We start from the raw sequence: 18,599 nt of genomic DNA, 5'->3' as shown, positions 1-18,599 counted from the left end.
GCGATTCCCTATTGAAAAGTTTGTATGAGAAATTGAACGCGATGTATGCATGTCACACAGATTTGACCAGAAATGAGCCATATATGATATGCGTATTCAACAAGCTCTCATAGAAAATGGGCGAGATCTGTATGATGTGCTACGCAGACGTTTGCCAAGTGCACGAGATTTACGCGATGTGCTATAAGAATGCGTAAAGCTTGCATGGCATGTATGCGATGTGCTGTGTAGACCTGACGTGATTATGTATGAGGTGTGTCAGGTGGCGTGTGATGTGTGCGCACTGTAGTCGTATGAGCAACATGACCTTTGAGGATGACTATGAATTGCATACAAAATATGTGCACTTGAATCTTAGCGCATACAAAAGTTCATTAATGACAGTGAGAGTTTTGTTGAGTTGTTTCTAGTACATGCAAGAGCATGATCAATGTGCTGTATGATGACATTGAATCATTGTGACACACATATACCAGCATAAATTACAGAGCAAATAAAATGTTCAGAGTTCAACTTTTGGAATTTTATGCAACGAACACATACATCCCCATCAAAGCTGGTGTCAATACTTTTGATGCAATGATCTTCACTTGGGGTGTATTTTCACTTTCTCTGCCCTGTAGCATTTTGTACGCACCATAAGGTGCGTACAAAACGGTCACGGCCACTTATGTGTTCTAAGTTCTGTTCGTGTATTTGGTACTTGCCAACTTTCCTGAATCTCTCTTGCAATTTACAAATTCATGCTCATTCTGCAATTTAACTAATGTTCCATTCAGTAATCAGAATGAAGTTCTATTGGTGAAGATATTTTAAAGCTGTTGAGAGATGGGTTGGCATGGGACTGCGAATATGCACGTAAATGAAATAGTCATGACACTTGTGCTGCTTTCTTAATTGTTAGCAGTGAAAAATCCCTAACGAAAATACCAGAGGGGCACTTGCTTTAGGTAATTTTATTAAGATACATTCCAGAAGCAGGCTAAATTGGCAGCAACAAATGATCTGAGAAAAACTCACTGATCTAAAAACATGTTATTTTCTGCTGTTACAAGTGTGCTGCTTGTGTACAGCATGTCAAGGTAACTAATGGTTAATAATGTATGCATAAAAAATGTGGGTGCTGAGAGAAAGCTTTAAGAAAGTCCGTGCTGTCTTTCCAACACAGGATTTCAGTCTATGATTTTTGCAAAATATGAAGTGCACAGGCTGGTAAGTTTGGCAAAAAATGTTCAACACTTTTGCTTTAGATTTTAATGTAGCCAGTTCATTATGTGTCCCTACCATAGCTTAGCGTCAAGCTTGAAGCTGATCTCTGATGTCACATCACTTGCAGGCTGTAATAACGTGGCATCACAAACTGCTTGTTACGCATGTCAGTCAACCTAGTACAGTGGTCACACATGAGAGTATAACCGAAAGCTGGCTATTCTTTGCCCTTCTGATGTGGGATGAGCTTGAACTATGCCATAGTGGCACCATCTCCCTCACCCTCTCCTCCTCATTATTCTGTCAATTTTCTAACATGCACAACTTCAGAGGCGTGATTATGGTGTAGACTGCTGAACTTGGCTGATGGGAATATCAGTAGTTTGTGGTACCCTCAAAGCGATGCTGTACTTAACATGCATTTTAAAATGGTCAATTTCAAATATGTAATTGGCTGTGGCATTCCCAGAGAAAGAAGGCCTCTTGTTGTGAATAATGCATATATGCATTATCCGCATTTGCTGGTACTCTTTCAAGGAGCAGCTCAGCAGCCTATAGGCTGCTCCTTGAAAGAGTACCAGGTTTAGCAATACAGACTCCTACGAAACCCATATTGAGAATGCTGAAAGAAGTTATGAGGGTAGAGGAAATTTATCATGTAAGAGTAACTGACGTGTTCCATGTTTTTGCGAGGTAGGCTGATCAAGTAAATTGATCGGCAATTGCGAGGTGACTGTTTGTTTCCGGATTTGAAGATGGGAACAATCTAGCCCACTTTCTAGTGAACTGGAATGATACCTGTTGAGAGAGATTGCGAAAATAATCGAACAAAACAAGCCGAAGCAATATGCCTTATATTTTTCAAAAGTTTCGCGTTATTGTCATCCAGTCCAGATGCTTATGACAACTTGATCTTTTTGATGAGGGATGACATACCATCAACAGAAAAGATGATCGCAAGCAGGAAAGATATGACGTCACAAGAAAACATAGGTAAGGAAGTGTCCACTTCTTTAGTGAAGACAGATGAAAAGGCACTGTTCAAAACATCGGCACATTCAGCCTCTGAAATACACTCTCCAGAGTCGTTAGTGAGAGGGGTCGTAACAACTGATTTGAGGTTAATTACCTGCCCAAACTTGCCGTTTCAGTTTATTATTCTATAAAGAAATGAATGGGTAAATGATAATATACAGACGGGGGTTCCAAAGTCAGACTGCAACGGGACCCTCGGTTAATAATAACAGTGGGAAGATGCATGAAAGGTTATTTGTTAAAATATCATGCAAATCGTGATCAAAGAAAGAGAATTTTGTGTTATGGATTGCTGTGATGTAAGTTTTTTTCAGCTGCATAGTACTGTCAGTTTTGGGTGCCCATTTTAAGTGGAATTCCGCAATAAACGTATTTTTCTTCTGATTTAGGTGGTGCAAAAGTTTGTTAAACCATAGTTTCTGTCTGTTTATACGGATCCCGTCTTTTGTTTTCTGGAACGTGAATTTGTCTATTATCGGCCTACATCCCCCGTCTGTGTGGCGGCCTAAGCGACGCACATGGTCAATTTCTTCGGAGTTAAGATCTGTACCTAGTGATCACGGCAATAGCCAATGATTATTTGCTCAGATTCGGCATTCTATTGAGATGTGTTAGCGTCTGGAAGGCCGTAAAAAGTAGATTGTTACGTCGCGACCTGTTTTTGTCGTCATCAAAACGTGTCTCAATATCATCTGTTAGGAGTGCTGTTTGAACGCTGTTATTGTTTATAACTTCTAGTTGGGCTAGAAGAGATGGCAGGGAATGGCAGTGCTTTTCAGTATCAGCCATTGCTTTAGTTAGATCAGACAGCTGTCGTTAATAGTTGGTTCTTTAGTGCCTGCACTTCGCTTGTTAGCGTTGACTTGCCTGTGGAAAGTTTTTGTAGTTCAACGAGAATAGGATCAGGGCCGGGGTTTGACTAGACGTCTCCCGCAAATAAAACTAACTGAACAACGATCAACAACGGTCGCACAGCAGCAACGTGGGCTTGGTAGCTGCAGCAAGACGTAATTACTACTCTTCTTTAATGTGATTACCAATCTTAGCATACTTCATGCAACTACCTCAATGTTTCTACGTAATATCTATGTTTTTCCGTAACCCTTTTCCGTCAACTTGGGCCACTGTGTAATCCACGATATAACGAGTAGAACATTGGACTCCTGTGCCGCATTCCTTCACTCGCGGAAAATGCGACATGCGCGCTTGTCGCTCACCCCCAACACCGTAAATGACGAGAACGGTGACGTAGGCACTTCCTGTGCTCCTGGAGCCAAGGACGATCGAGTACGCCGACAGAATGGCCAGAGCACCGAAACCCGCGCACACCACGAGTAAGGCATCTGCAAGAGAACCACTTCAAGGCGTCATATCCGAAAGCCCTCTTCCCTGGTGGCTATCGTCGCTAACCAGGTAGTTTCGCGATTAGTATGTCTAACTGCATTCAAAAGAATCCAGCAGGTTGCATATAAGGGGTCCTCTTTTATTTGAGACTCGTCTGTTTCACTAACGCCCACGCATAAAATAAAATTGCAAAGTTGACATAGAGGCTTTCAAAGCAAGACAGGGTGTTGGAATAATGAACGATAAGTCACACATAAATAAGACAAACTTATTGAAGGAGTGAACACAACGACATGTATACATGTAGCGAATCACAATACAAGCACGAGTAACCTACAAACTATATTCTGTGAAGCTCGAACATGCAGTTCTGGGTCGCAGTCGACCACTGTAGTTATATTGTCACGTGGTCGTGACCTCAAAGAACACAGTAGCGATACTGTGAAAGGCAAAAACTAGCTTTTATTAGGCGAACCTGTGCCCACAAAACAGGCTACACTTAAAGCACAACGAGAGCGGCGAACACAGTCGGCGATCGTCGTAAATCTGATCAGCGGGTCAAGCGCGTCGTCTTTTATACAGCAATCATCAAATGTTCCAGATTAAACGTTGGGACCCGCGTGCCTTCTAAAATGTTCTACGCCATTCGTGTCAAGCGATGAAATCAGATAACACAACGTTCGGCGACAACTGACAGCGGATAGAAGCATCGATAACTTTCCAGAAACTTCGGATACATGCAGGCGCGTCCCGCGCTGTGCGATAACATTTGTTAGGCGACAAAACTTGTCGCCCGATAAAGACAAGTACACGTGTCAATATATACCACAAGATTCACGACCACACGCAAATTTATTCGTGGTATAGCGTTGAGTGATGAGCAAATATATATAGCCATTCATCATCCGTGTACTGAAAATCAACGACCTGGTTATAAAGTATGCCGTAGTGAGGAACTACGGATTGATATTGATCACCTGGTGTTCCTTAAAGGGACGCTAAAGAGAAAGATGTTGGGACGCGTTTACGATACGAAGACGTTTCCCCCATTTAAAGCCGCTCCGCAGACATTCGCAGGAATCCATGTCGTTGTTCCACGTTGAGCAGAACGCCACAAATCGCCTCTTTGTTGAATAAAGCACGGTTCTGGTTCTGGTGCCCAGTGTGTGAACGAGCACATGTAGATTTAATTTATTGGGCCATATTTTGCAACAATTACGCGTTATTACTTCTCTGTACATAGCTCTACGCTAACTGAATTCGTACGCCTTTTTCGTTCCAAGCCTAATTCACACGCCTATTTTCTTGTCTATATACGCGCACTAAAAGGCCTGAAATCATCTAATTTACAAGATGACAACGACCTGAAACTCGGACCCCACAAACCTAAAAGTAATCTGAAATTGGCAAAGAAGACCTTGTGTTCAAAAAGAAAAAGAAAGAACACGTAATATGGGCCGGGCTGAAACGCCGACCAACGTGCTGTGCAGTGAAGGCGAAACAAAGAGATGCTCCGCGCAACCTTGTGATACTGCGGTTCATAACTTTTTTTCTCGCTTAAAACAAAATTTGATCTTGTAAACCTTTCTATACAGGTAGGAAGTAAAGCGTACTTTGCGGTGTTGACTTAGTCATATTTTTACTTGGAAAGCTACATTGTGAAAATGAAGCCACAAATTGAATGGAACATCATTTTTTAAAGTTTTGTCATGACATTAACCGAAAGCTTAGGCTTTAGGCGTGCGTGCGTGTGTGTCTGTGCGTGCGTGTGCGTGTGTGTGTGTGTGTGTGTGTGTGTGCGTGTGTGCGTGTGTGTGTGTGTGTGCGTGTGTGTGTGTGTGTGCGTGCGTGCGTGCGTGTGTGTGTATGTGCGTGTGTGCGTGTGTGTGTGTGTGTGTGTGTGTGTCCTTCCAGAGCAATTCGAGATGGCAGTGACACGTACTGAGCGACAGAAAGCTGTATTGGGACTTTTTCAAGTCGCTCTACAATTCTCTCATTGACACTTCTCATCACTATAATATTTAGAAAGCTGTACAATTAATTAGGACTAATTATCTAATTAGGTGGAATTGAAAAAAACAAAGTTTGAGTATCTCCAAGCGCCGGGAAAGAACATTAGCTTGGTTCTGTCCAGCTACTTGGTATTCGCGTATTTTCAAACTCTGACTAAATTTAGTTGGGACACCTATGTATATTTATGACCGCTGCATGCAAGTAGTGATGTTTCCATCTCTAATAAATCTTAAAAATTATTACAATAGTTTTTTTAACGAGTCGTTAGCATTGGCTAGTGAAAAGAGAAGAAATAGTGAGCCAAATATGATTCACGAGCATTTCACACGCCGTTGATAAAAGACTCTGTGGAAAGGGTGAAATATGCAGGTATTTTTCAGGGTCAGAAAAGCACGCAAAGCAATTTGAAGCGAGATAAATTCACAGCAACATATTAATTCTGTAGGCATAGGCTATACGTACAAAAATAAATAATTGTTAGTTGGCATGCTCTTTCAATTTAAAAGTATAATAAACTGTGTGCTTTCTGTATATTTAAATATATTGTGTGTGTGTAAATATATTGTGCAGTAAAAATTTTTAAAAAATGTTGAAGGGAGAAATTTGCATAATAAAAGCCAGAATATGAATGAGAAACCGTGGACGCGCATACCAAGAAAGATACACTATGCTTTAAGCAACAATAAAATTTTAAGTGAAAAGGTAGAGCCAACTCAAGATTACCTCAAGTGATGTGGTTAGAAGCCAACAAAGACGCCCCGGTCAGCATAAGGAAAATTACTTGTACTTGCCAATTCAATTAAAGAAATGATAAATTAATGGGAATGAAAGCGGATGAAAAAACAACTTGCCTCGGGTGGGGAACGGTCCCACGTCTTCGTATTAGGCGTGCGATGCTCCAACCAATTGAGCTTCCACGGCGCTGTTTCCCCATCCGCGTTCTTGGGTATTTATGTTTTACTACTAGAACTAACCTTGGGAGTGTTTGCTTGCGCCAACACTCACAAACTTTGGCGGTGGGTGTGGAACATCCTTTCTGTCACAGGCTTCACTAGTACTTGATCTTTTTGAGTGAAGGCAACTGGTCAATCAACCCACACAGGCTACCTGAAGGCACTGATGTTGCCGGATTTGAGACGCTCTTTATGTAATCAACGAGAAGAAAGGTGGTTAACCGAGGCACCCGATTGTTGTTAAGCACATCATGAGAAGCCAACAAACAAAGACGCTAAGGACCACATAGGGTAAATTACTTATACTTAATAACTCAAAGAAATTATAAATTAATGGCAGTGAAAGTGCATGAAAAAAATGGCTGTGGCTTAGGTAAGGTTAAGCCCAGGATGCGAAGCATACTAGCCTTTATTTTAGTTGTTGAACCACTGTTTAGCCTGGTGAACTGCTGTTGCTTGGCTATATTTGGTTCGGCTAGACGAAGAAAGAACTCATGCGTTACTCTGCTTCGCCTTCAAGAGTGGAACGCGACAACGTTCCCGTCGACCCGCCAAGGGGTGTAAGACAATGGGCTACGGCGCAGCGACTACGCGCCCCGCATTGGACGCGGTGAGCGTCGAGCAACGCAGCGTTCGGCGCGGCAACGAAATGTGCGCCTGAGCAAGCGACGCACGCCTGTGCCTTAGAAACAGCTCGTTTCTAAGGCAACACCGCATTCACTAGAGGCGCTTTTGTACCGCTTTGAAGCATCGTACTCGCGGCTCAGTGGTAGCGTCTCCGTCTCACACTGACCTGGTTCGATTCCCACCCAGCCCATCTTGCAAGAGTTGAGCCAAAGCCACCTAGAAAATCAGTCTCTGTAGCACGCCGCAACCTTCGCTTCTCATTACAACGAGCAGCTCTGTCTCCAAGAGGCATCTCACCTCCTGAGCGTCAAGCAGAGGCAAGCGCAGCTGCTTATATACCGCCGCGACGCCGCGAGCGACGGCGCGAGTTGGAGCCCCATTTCTCCTCTGTCGTGACGCCACGGTGTCACGTGGTATTGAAGAAGACACCGCCGCGCCTGAGGAGCTGGGTTGAGCTCTCGTAATATGCTTCGCATAAAACAACTTGCCTCGGGTGGGGAACTGTCCCACGTCTTCATATTACGCGTGCGATGCTCTAACCAATTGAGCTACCACGGCACCGTTTCCCCATCCACTTTCTTGGGTATTTATGTTTTACTACAACAACTAACAATGGGAGTGTTAGCTTGCGCCACCACTTACAAACCTTGGCGGTGGATGTGGAACATTCATGAGCTCATTTTTGTTGATGTGCCATGCACCGTGGCCCTACGTTGTGGGCCACATGTATATCAAATAACAGCCTCATTGAACAGAGATTGAGTGCCGTGGACACATCTGCACCACAGACAGCATTACCACACCCGCTACCATGTGAAACTACATCTTGAAAAGTACATGTGCTGAACGTATCATTATCACGATGGCACTAACAACCTCAACTCCCTGAAGTTCGCCGCAAGGCTATGGCGCAAATGTCGTACAAGCAACAGGTTCGCGTTCTCTCCACACTAAGAACAAAGCAATCCTCGCCTGGAAAAAATAAAGTACCTCGAGGAAAATGTTGGGAACAAAGCCGTTGTCACAGATTCGCGATGCGCAGATTCGCAATACATGTGACTACTCCACGACGCCGATCTTTTGGTGCTGGGGGAAATTTGGCAAATGAAACAAACTTGTCTCCCCATCTCGACAATGAACGCTGCGAAACGCTGAATTAATTGGCCCGCGTAGAGTTTCCTAGGTGGCGGCTCCATAGATGTATAAGCGCACCCGATCGCGTTACTACGGCTACGGCCACTGCTCTGACCTTCATGCAGGGTTTCCTGCGCTCGCCGCTACGCGTCGCATGACTTGCTGAAGTTCTTTGTGTGGCTTAAATATAATATTAGCAGGGCATTAGGCAATGTAATTGCGAGAGCCTGGTTGCGCTACCCACAGCGTCGTTTGAGGGGGGCGCTCATAGCATCTATCCATCAATGCGTTGCTGGAGAGTTGCCGAAGTGCTGGCGTGTATAGAGTAATTGAAAGTGTAAATAGACAACCAGGAGTCATCAAAAAGAAAGTGAGAGAAACGGAGACAGCGAATTGGATGCAAAGAATGGAAACAAAATAGACCATGAAGATTTATAAGAATGGGAAGAAAGATATTAGAAGGGAATGTTTGTATGATAACACAAAAGGCAGTGCGTTGCCATTTGGGGCTCCAGCTGGTTGCCCAAGGACAAACACATAATGGATCCAATATTCGCAACAAGGTGAGGCATGTGTATGCTGCAGCAAAATCCGGAGACCACTCAGCTCATCCTAATGGAATGGAAGGGATTCATCCAGTGCGACCGGTAGGTAACGTACACCTTCCTGAAGCGCTTGGATTTCAAGGGGATGGAAATATCGACAGGTCAGCAATCGAGATGAACAAGAGACATTTGTAGTATAGGAGGAAAAAAAGCAGGGAAGAGATTGATACGACCGGATCTGTTGATGATGATGTGTGGTTTTTTGTGGCGCAAGGGCCAGGTTTGGCCAAAGAGCGCCATGACAAGTGTTAATGTTGACGGTGTATTATGAAGATGTGACTTGGCTGTAGAGTGGCCTAAAAATATTCGCTGTAAAGTGCGTAAAATCTACGTACTATAAAATTATGGCGATGACTAATGAATACTATGAACATTAAAATCCATCGTACAAGAATGATGCAAAATATAAAATGTATAAGATGGTAACATTACTTGGAGCACTGCTGCCTCGCCAGAGCCCTTGAAAACAAGGGTCTAGAGGCATGTGCTATACCAAGGAGCTATCACAGCGGCGTCCTCTGAAGAGAGGACCCGCTATGAACATGTAGGGCTAAAAACATGCAAGACAACATCTTTCAGAAAACTCAGGACTGCGTTGGTGTCAAATAAAGGTTCTTGGCCGAGTAACATAACAGGATGAAGGGGGATGCGCTGCCGGTAGGCTAAGGGAAAATGTTTCTTTCTTTCATATTCGGCTTCCCGACACTCCAGGAGGACGTGGAGGACGGTCAGCCTCTCCCCGCATCTACCGCAGGTTGGAGGATCATTTTCAGTGAGTAAATAGTTATGCGTGCCAAATGTGTGTCCTATTCTCAGACGACAGAATAGGACATCTGTTCGGCGTGATTTTGTTACAGAGGGCCAGAATCCTAACTTTGGTTTTATCACGTGGAGCTTATTATTTGTTTCCGCGTCCCATAGGCGTTGCCAGTGGTTCCGTAGTTTCCTCCGTAAGAAGGGCTTCAGATCTGTGACAGGAACTGGAGCAGTGGGATTAGCAGAAGGCCGTACAACTGACGTGGCCATCTGGTCCGCCAGAACATTACCTTCGATGGTCCTATGACCTGGCACCCAGCATATAGTCACATGCTGGTTAGATACATATGCTTTAGATAGGACGGAATAGAGTTCAATTATAACAGGATTTTTGTGCTTGCAGAACGATATCAAAGCCTTCACAACACTTAGGGAGTCCGTATATATAACTGATTTTTTGAGTTTTGATTTCCTTATATGCTTCACGGTCGACAATATTGCGTAGGCCTCTGCCGTGAAGATACTAGTTTCCGGATGCAGTACGTCGGATTCCGAGAAGGATGGCCCGACGGCTGCATAGGACACCCCGTCATGTGACTTCGATGCGTCTGTGTAGAACTCCGTGCAGGAGTGTTTGTGCTGGAGTTCCCGGAAATGCATTTGGATTTCAATGTCTGAAGCGTGTTTTGTAACTTGCATGAAAGATACATCGCATTGTATGAGCTGCCACTCCCAAGGAGGTAGTAGCTTGGCTGGATGCATTAGGGGGAGCTCGAGGAGTGGGACATGCATTTGATCACTAAGCTCCCTCACACGCAGCGAGAAAGGCTGTCTAACGGAGGGACGATTGCGAAAGAGTGTAGCATATGTCATGTCATTGATGGTATTAAAACAGGGATGTTGTGGATTTGAGTGGACTTTCAGAAAATATGTTTGGCTAATGTATGTTCTCTGCAGATGAAGTGACCACTCATTTGATTCTACATATAAACTTTGTATGGGACTCGTTCTGAAAGCGCCTGTGGCCAGTCGGATTCCTAGATGGTGGACCGGATCTAGCATCTTTAGCGCGCTCGGGGCTGCAGAATGATAGATCACGGCACCATAGTCTAGTCGTGATCGAATGAGGCTCTTGTAGATATTCATTAGACACTTCCTGTCACTACCCCACGTAGTCTGGGATACAAGTTTCATTATGTTCATTGTTTTGAGACATTTTTGTTTAAGATATTTAATGTGGGGGACGAAAGTGAGTCTGTAGTCAAGTATGACACCCAGAAATTTGTGTTCTTTGTTTACAGGTATCTGTTGTCCACGCAGTTCTATGCAAGGATCTGGGATAAGTCCTCTCTTTCTTGTAAAAAGAACACAAGAGCTTTTGTTAGGATTGATCCTAAATCCATTCCTGTCTGCCCACGTTGACACTTTGTTCAGGCCATGCTGTACCTGTCTCTCGCAGACTGCGAGGTTACAAGATTTGAAAGCTATTTGAATGTCGTCTACGTAGACAGAGTAAAAGATGGCGGGTGGTAGTGAAGCACGAAGCGTGTTCATCTTCACGATAAAGAGGGTGCAGCTGAGCACGCCTCCTTGGGGTACACCCGTTTCTTGCGTAAAAGGACGTGAGAGTGCATTGCCGACTTTTACCCGGAAGGTACGATTTGACAGATAGCTTTTGATTATATTAAACATATTACCGTGGATGCCCATTTCTGAAGGGTCTCTTAAGATTCCGTAACGCCACGTTGTGTCATACGCCTTTTCCATATCGAGAAATATCGATAGGAAGAACTGTTTATGTATAAATGCGTCCCGGATATTGCCTTCAACACGCACGAGATGATCGGTTGTGGAGCGCCCTTCTCGGAAGCCGCACTGATAAGGATCAAGCATTTTGCTCTGTTCAAGGAAATGAATGAGTCGCCGATTTATCATTTTTTCGAACACCTTACAAATGCAGCTTGTGAGGGCTATCGGGCGGTAACTTGCCACCGAGGAAGGGTCTTTGCCTTGTTTCAAAATAGGGACTACAATGGCTTCCTTCCACGCGGTTGGAAGGTACCCTGCATCCCAGATGGTGTTGAAAAGTGTTAGTAGTGTAAGTTGCGTGTCATTGTGTAAGTTTTTGAGCATTTCATATAAGATTCTATCAGATCCTGGTGCGGAACTCTTGCATGCGCTCAAGGCCGCTTTCAACTCGGCAGCACTAAATGGGCAATTATAGGGTTCATTCTGTCGGCATTTATTGATGAGTGGCTTGCATTCTTCTATTTCTTTATATTTCAGGAATGATTGCGAATAATGGTTGGAGCTTGATACACTCTCAAAGTGCTCCCCAAGTGAGTCTGCTTGTTCAAGCAGGGTATCGCCTTGTGTGTTTACCAGGGGGAGTGAATAAGTTTGTCGTCCTCTTATCCTGTTAACCCTGTTCCAGACCTTCAATTCCTCAGTATAAGAGTTGATGCCCGATAAAAACTTTTGCCAGCTTTCTCTTCTGGCCTGCCGGCGGGTTCGCCTGCCTTGTGATTTTACTTTTTTAAAGTTAATAAGATTCTCCGCAGTGGGGGAGGCGCGTAGCAACCCCCACGCTTTGTTCTGATTTTTACGTGCGATCCTACAATCGTCGTTCCACCACGGGACACGCCGTTTGCAGGATAGACCATTTACTTGTGATATACATTTAGATGCGGCATCTATTATGAAGGCTGTAAAATATTCGACTGCAGCGTCAATATCTAGCGAGGACATGTCATCCCACGAAATACAAGATAGAGTTCGAAATTTTTCCCAATCGGCAGTGTCAATTTTCCACCTAGGAGCCTGTGGTGGATATTCCTTTTCTTCGGGTGTTCTAAGCAGTATTGGGAAGTGGTCGCTTCCGTAAGGATTGTTGTTAACTTGCCATTCGAGTTCAGACAATAGTGACGGGGAGACTAGGCTAAGATCTATTGAAGAAAATGTTCTGTTTGCAAGAGAATAGTATGTCGCTTCCTTCTTATTCAGTAGACAAGCACCAGAAGAGAAAAGGAACTGTTCAACAAGACGTCCTCGCGCATCTATACGAGGGTCGCCCCACAGGTAGTTGTGTGCATTGAAGTCGCCAAGAACCAGATAAGGTTCTGGCAATTCATCTATAAAGGACTGAAATTCATGTTTAGTTAATTTGTAATGTGGGGGTATATAAAGCGAGCAAATAGTGATGAGTTTGTTTAGCAGAACAGCTCGCACCGCCACTGCCTCAAGGGGCGTACGTAGCTGTAAAGATTGACATGCTATACTTTTATGAGTGAGAATCGCCACACCACCCGATGATGCGACGGCATCATCGCGATCTTTGCGAAACGTAACATAGGTACGGAGAAAGTTTGTGTGTTTGGATTTTAAGTGTGTTTCCTGTAAACACAGCACTTTTGGATTGTGTTTATGGATAAGTTCTTGAACATCATCAAGATTCCTAAGTAGACCTCTGACATTCCATTGAATGATTTGCGTATCCATATTTTAAATTTAATTGGTGCTGTGTTTACGGAAACGGAAGGGATGTCTTAGATTACAGAGCCCTTTCGAGGCCCTGTAACCGGGGTTTTGCTCTTTTTGAAGCGTTCGAGGGAACCTCGCCGCTCCTTAGGCGCCTGGGGCGCCTTGGGGGTAGGTGTAGTGTCCATTGCCTCTTGTGAGGCGCCGGACACGTGCTCTTGCGAGCGAGAAGTTACCAGGGAAGGGCCCGCCTTGGAGGGCAAGACCCCTGCGCCCACCAGCCCGGAGGTCGATGGGGTTCCCTGGGGGATTTGGCTGCACCGGCCATTGCCAGCACTGGAAGGGACCTGGGAGGTTGAGGCAGCCTCGGCTGCGCCCACCTTCGGGGTCGATGGCCCCTTTTCCTCGGTTGGCGGAGCAGCGCTAGCTGCAACCACCGTGGGGGCAGATGGCGTAACTGCCGACTCACTGCGTGTGGGTCGGACAGTCGCCGGAGGCCGTTGTGACGCTGCCCCCTGACGCGCCACTTCGGCAAAGCTTTTCTTTGGCAGGTATGCTACCCGCCTGCGTTCCTCTTTGAACGTTATATTTTCTTTTACTTTTATAGTTACTATTTCTTTTTCCTTCTTCCAGGAGGGGCACGACCGCGAGTACGCGGCGTGATCCCCGTCACAGTTCACACAGTGGAGAGAGTTATTACATGCTTCAGTGGCGTGTTCAAGGGCACTACATTTCGCACATGTCTGGCGGTCTCGGCAGCTCTGCGAGCTGTGGCCGAAACGCTGGCATTTGAAACATCTCAAGGGATTTGGCACGTACGGTCTTACACGAAGCTTGATATACCCGGCCTCAATTGACTCGGGCAGAACACTTGAATTGAAGGTGAGTATTATGTGTTTGGTCGCAATTTCTTTACCGTCTCGCCTCATCTTGATTCTTTTGACGTTTATGACATTTTGTTCACTGAAGCCCTCCAACAGTTCAGCCTCAGTGAGCTCTAGCAAATCATCATCGGAGACAACGCCACGGGAGGTATTCATCGTGCGGTGCGGGGTTACTACTACTTGGGTCTCCCCAAATGATACAAGTTTAGGCAGTTGCTCAAATTGTTTTAGGTCGCGGAGCTCCAAGAGGAGGTCACCGCTAGCCATCCTTGACACCTTATATCCTGGGCCAAAAACTTCGGTAAGATACTTAGATACAAGGAACGGGGAGATTGTTCGCACTTGCTTAGCTGGTTTTTCTGCGTGGATCACATGAAAACGGGGAAAATTGTGGACTTGGCGTCCGAAAAACTGAAAAACTTCTTCGGTGCGCCCTCGTTTGTGAGGGCGATCAGGTAGTTGAGGAAAAGCATGTTCCATAAGTAATGTTGGGTTTTCGGCCGCGATGCCGACCACCCACCATGGAGCCCAACAGGGGGACGTGACAGAAGTTGCTGCTAGAGAAACCCTGCCAACGCCAGCCGTACATCGCTGCTATAACCAAATACAGCATAGCCAAGGCTGGCTAGCTACACAAGGTTAACCCTTGCCGCCGGGAAACTAGGAAGTGAGGAGAAGTGATGAGAAGACAGGAAAGATGAAAAAGGCGAGAGAGAAAGACGAAGATTGGAGAGGAGGACAGGAAAAGGCGACTGCCGATTTCCCCCGGGTGGGTCAGTCCGGGGGTGCCGTCTACGTGAGACCGGATCTGTTAGAAGCATAGGTAGCATAGGTCGAAAACTTTTGAGGAAGGAAAAAATGATTAAGTAGATGTATACGAAAATGCTGGAATCGGGCCGCATGTGTAGCATACCTGTTAAGTCAAGCATGCTAGCTGACTATTTTTCGCCAACCGTTTCAAAGGGATGCCAATAAACCATCAACGTCATATCATCATCAACATCATCGAGTGTGAGCGCTACGGTGAGAACGCACGAGCAGCAGCAGCAGCAGGTGGCAGCCACGGTAAGCAAGAGAGGCGCAGATGGGTTCGCAAGAAAGCTTACCTTTAGAATTCGCCACCCTAGCGTGAAAGTGGGGGTGGCGAATGCGGGGGAAGCCTACAATACGGCGCTATAGAGCCCAGAGTATATCGACGGGGCCTGCCGCTGTTTCCTAATAGGATGTAGGTGCGGTTGTGCACCTACCCGCTTCGATACTAATTCGCCCGATACTTGCTTTTCATCTAACAGCATGAAAGAAATGGTAAAATCGGCTGTTGCTTACTCTCATCTATCGCCGAGAATAAAGTATAAGCGCTTTTTTTTGTCGTTGTTATTGAGATCTGTTGCTTTTCTTTTTTTTTGACGTTGCTATGCATGGGGGCGCCCTATACGCGAAAGAAACGTGTCGATTTTCATCCAGCAGATGGCGCCACATGACTGTAAAGCTTAATGTTAAATGCTGTAGCGCCATCTGTTAGATGGAAGTCGACGCAATTTTCCGCATTCATAGCTTCTGATATTCGGCGGTGACTGCGCACGCCGTCCGCGTAAGCCCTTCTAGGCTTGTAACATCTAAACAAACAATAGTATCTCAATATTCACGACAAAAATTTCAATTTTAACGACAAAATACCGCGTATACATTGTCATTGGCGTGAGACGAGAGTAAGTGTTAGCGGATTCATTTATAGCTGTCAATGGAGAGTAAGTACGACAGGCGAATTAGGATACAATCGGGCAGCCGCTGTTGCCATGTTGCACAAACAGGATATACGACGTCAACAGAGAGGTTTAGCGTCTCCTGTATTCGGGTAAACGCGAATTGGACGTTTTGACGGATGAGCGGAAACGCAACCATGTACGTCCTGCACGGTGCCGGCTTTGTGGTGTATAGCTCCACCAACCAAACACAGCGAATATTGCTGTAACCAAGTGTATCTTATTTTGTAGCTGGTGTAAATTTTTGCCAAGGGCGTGATAGTGTTTCTACCAAAAATTTACACCACCAGCAACGCAAAATAAACTTGGGTACTGCAACATTTTCTGTGTTTGTCTGGTCGAGCTCTACGCCACAAGGTGCCTGCACCGTGCAGATCGTACAGGGTTGCGCCTCCGCTCAACAGGTAAAACGTCGAGTTCGCGTTTACCCGAATGCCGGACTTGCTAAAGTTCCCAAGCGTTTTGGTATACTCATACCGGTGCCCGCTAAAAACCACGCATGTGCAGTCATGACAGCCGGTATAAGGTAATGCTTTGCTAAAGCTGCCCAACTTGAGGCGGCAGGAAGAATACGCCTCCGACGTGCACCACGAGGTGGGGCGCGGACGCACCGTTCGAGGCTGTGTCGAGGGGATAGTAGGAGCGGAACGCCACGATGATCGGCGCGGCTAGCCAAGTGAGCATGGTGGCTGCGTCAAAGCACACGTGAACTAGGCAGTGCAGCCAGCCGGAGATGCCAGTCATAAGCTGCAGCTGCATGAAGCCACTGCAGCTCTCCGCGCTGGCGAACGGCACGAATGCGGCCACGGCCAATGCCACCGCCAGCGGCACCAACAGCGCCCACTCGTGCGCCACATCGTGCACCAGCTCGTGAAGATGCCCGAGGGGGTCTTCGGGTCCGACCACCGAGCGAGGCTCCTCTGACGAAGCCTGGAGGACAGTGACCGTGTTGGAGAAAAACTTACTCAACGGTATATGTGCGAGAGAATGCGTTGGCAGTATACGTCGCACCTCTTTGAGGACCCACGATTTCAACCGCGTTCTCCCCATTGCAAAGTGTTCTTATGGAGCTCACTCGACACGCGTCCTTCCTCTTCGAGAAGCGAAGGGCAATCACGCGAAAAGTGATGCGGGGCTAGTCCCGCGACCCTGTTTTGTGCTTTGTGGGCTTGCTTTAACGCTTGGAAACAGCTTTTATGCACACTGTAAACGAAAATAAGCCCGCATAGGAGTTTTAATAGATGATACGCCCAGAAGACTCCTCTACTTGAATATCCTTTCAATGGGAGCAATACACCGGCATTCCCTCGTTTTACTCCGTTCGCTACCTGCGGGAGGATAAAGGCGACATGACGCGATTGTACTCCACCTTCAAAATCTTGTTTTGTAGGAACTCCACACAGAGAGCTTTAAAACACTCCCCCCACCGAAACAGTTTCATCATGTGGCGCTTCGCCTGAGGCTGTCCGCCGCGCCAGCTACCGGCCGCATTCGGCTTAGTCAGTGGTGCCTCGTGGCTGACGGTTTATTTACATCTGCGAAGCAGCGTTCCGTGCCAACGCCTCTTCGATTTTTTTTTTCTATACTTCCTTCCAGAAAGTGTTATAGGCGCGCCTGAAGCTTAGTTTATTTCAGCTTCATCTACATTATCTGGGATCACTTTGATGAGAACGAGGAATGCAAGAGCAACGTTTTAAATCGCGGAACAAGGCTGAGGCATGACCTCGTAGCTGCCGGTTGACTTGTGATGTCGGCTCAGTTACTCGCTGTGCGTTTGTGCTGTGTGACCTTGACTTGCGTTATCCAGCACGTGAAATGCAACTTTTATGGCCTTCTGAGTATTTGCTGACAACATCCAGTTCAAAGTGCCGCGTAGCAATGCCAACTGCAGCCACTGATCGAGCTGCAACGTTCGTGCTACAGTCGCACGTGAGTGCTATATTCCGACTTCGTTACGGTGCTGTGACCCGCCGTGGTTGCTTAGTGGCTATGTATGGTGTTGCGCTGCGAAGCACGAGGTCGCGGGATCGAATCCCGGCCACAGCGGCCGCATTTCAATGGGGGCGAAAACACCCGTGTACTTAGATTGCGGTGCACGTTAAAGAACCCCTGGTAGTCCAAATTTCCGCAGTCCCCCACTACTGCGTGCTCATAATCAGAAAGTGGTTTTGGCAAGGTAAAACCCCATAATTTAATTTTACGGTGCTGTGCTGCCAGTGAGAAAGGCCGCAGTTCAAGCACTGTTTTTTATGTATGAGTGTTCGAATATCCTCGCCCGAAACTAAGCGCCCTTCCATTCTGTGAAGAAGGATGACCAGCGAAGCTGTATATGAGAGCCCCTTAATGGCGAGTTGCACCTCCGCAGCGGGTCGGCCTGGCATTGCATTATATGTCTTCGGTATCGGCCCACGTATGGCGAGTTTTGTGCCTACACATGGATGCGATCCTGGGGGAACTAGCCCTTAATGGCTTCCCCCCAAAATTCATTACGTCTTTGTGTTTCTTAATCAATTAAGTAATTATTGACAACGACGAACGCGGAAGCACTGGCGCGTTCGCACGATAGCGCCGAGGGGCGCCAACGAGCCAGCTGTGGAAGATGACGTTGGAGCCAATCGTAATGATGATAGTTGTGTGAAATCGTGAATCGTAAATCGTGTTTCACCCCTTTCACGATTCGTGAAAGGGGTGAAACATCGCAGAACACAAACACACAGCTATATAGGACCACGAAACTGACACAACTGCCTGCGCCGGTCAACGCACAGCAGCGCACGCTTCCCGATGACAGCAGATATC

The 18,599-nt window shown here is 46.2% G+C and overlaps 1 protein-coding gene and 1 long non-coding RNA gene across 6 annotated transcripts in view; one reads left to right on the top strand and one right to left on the bottom strand.

Moving 5' to 3' along the window:
- LOC135919920 (phospholipid-transporting ATPase ABCA3-like) overlaps positions 1 to 18,599 on the bottom strand; it is a 223,301-nt gene that overhangs the window by 48,522 nt on the left and 156,180 nt on the right. For all 5 annotated transcript variants that reach the window (XM_065453931.2, XM_065453932.2, XM_065453933.2 and 2 more), the window contains 2 exons: positions 16,412 to 16,730; positions 3,462 to 3,587 (listed from right to left, as the gene is read on the bottom strand). In XM_065453931.2, coding sequence (XP_065310003.2) covers positions 3,462 to 3,587; positions 16,412 to 16,730 — 445 coding nt within the window. The remainder of the gene's footprint in view (positions 1 to 3,461; positions 3,588 to 16,411; positions 16,731 to 18,599) is intronic.
- LOC139057801 (uncharacterized) lies at positions 11,779 to 13,901 on the top strand. Its single transcript, XR_011513001.1, has 3 exons — positions 11,779 to 12,015; positions 13,277 to 13,704; positions 13,787 to 13,901. It is a non-coding gene; the product is annotated as an uncharacterized lncRNA (long non-coding RNA).

The sequence above is a fragment of the Dermacentor albipictus genome, chromosome 3 (assembly GCF_038994185.2).
Source record: "Dermacentor albipictus isolate Rhodes 1998 colony chromosome 3, USDA_Dalb.pri_finalv2, whole genome shotgun sequence".
NCBI classification, from domain to species: domain Eukaryota; kingdom Metazoa; phylum Arthropoda; class Arachnida; order Ixodida; family Ixodidae; genus Dermacentor; species Dermacentor albipictus.
The sequence above is the reverse complement of the archived record's forward strand: the minus strand, read 5'-3'. Positions and strand labels throughout refer to the sequence as shown.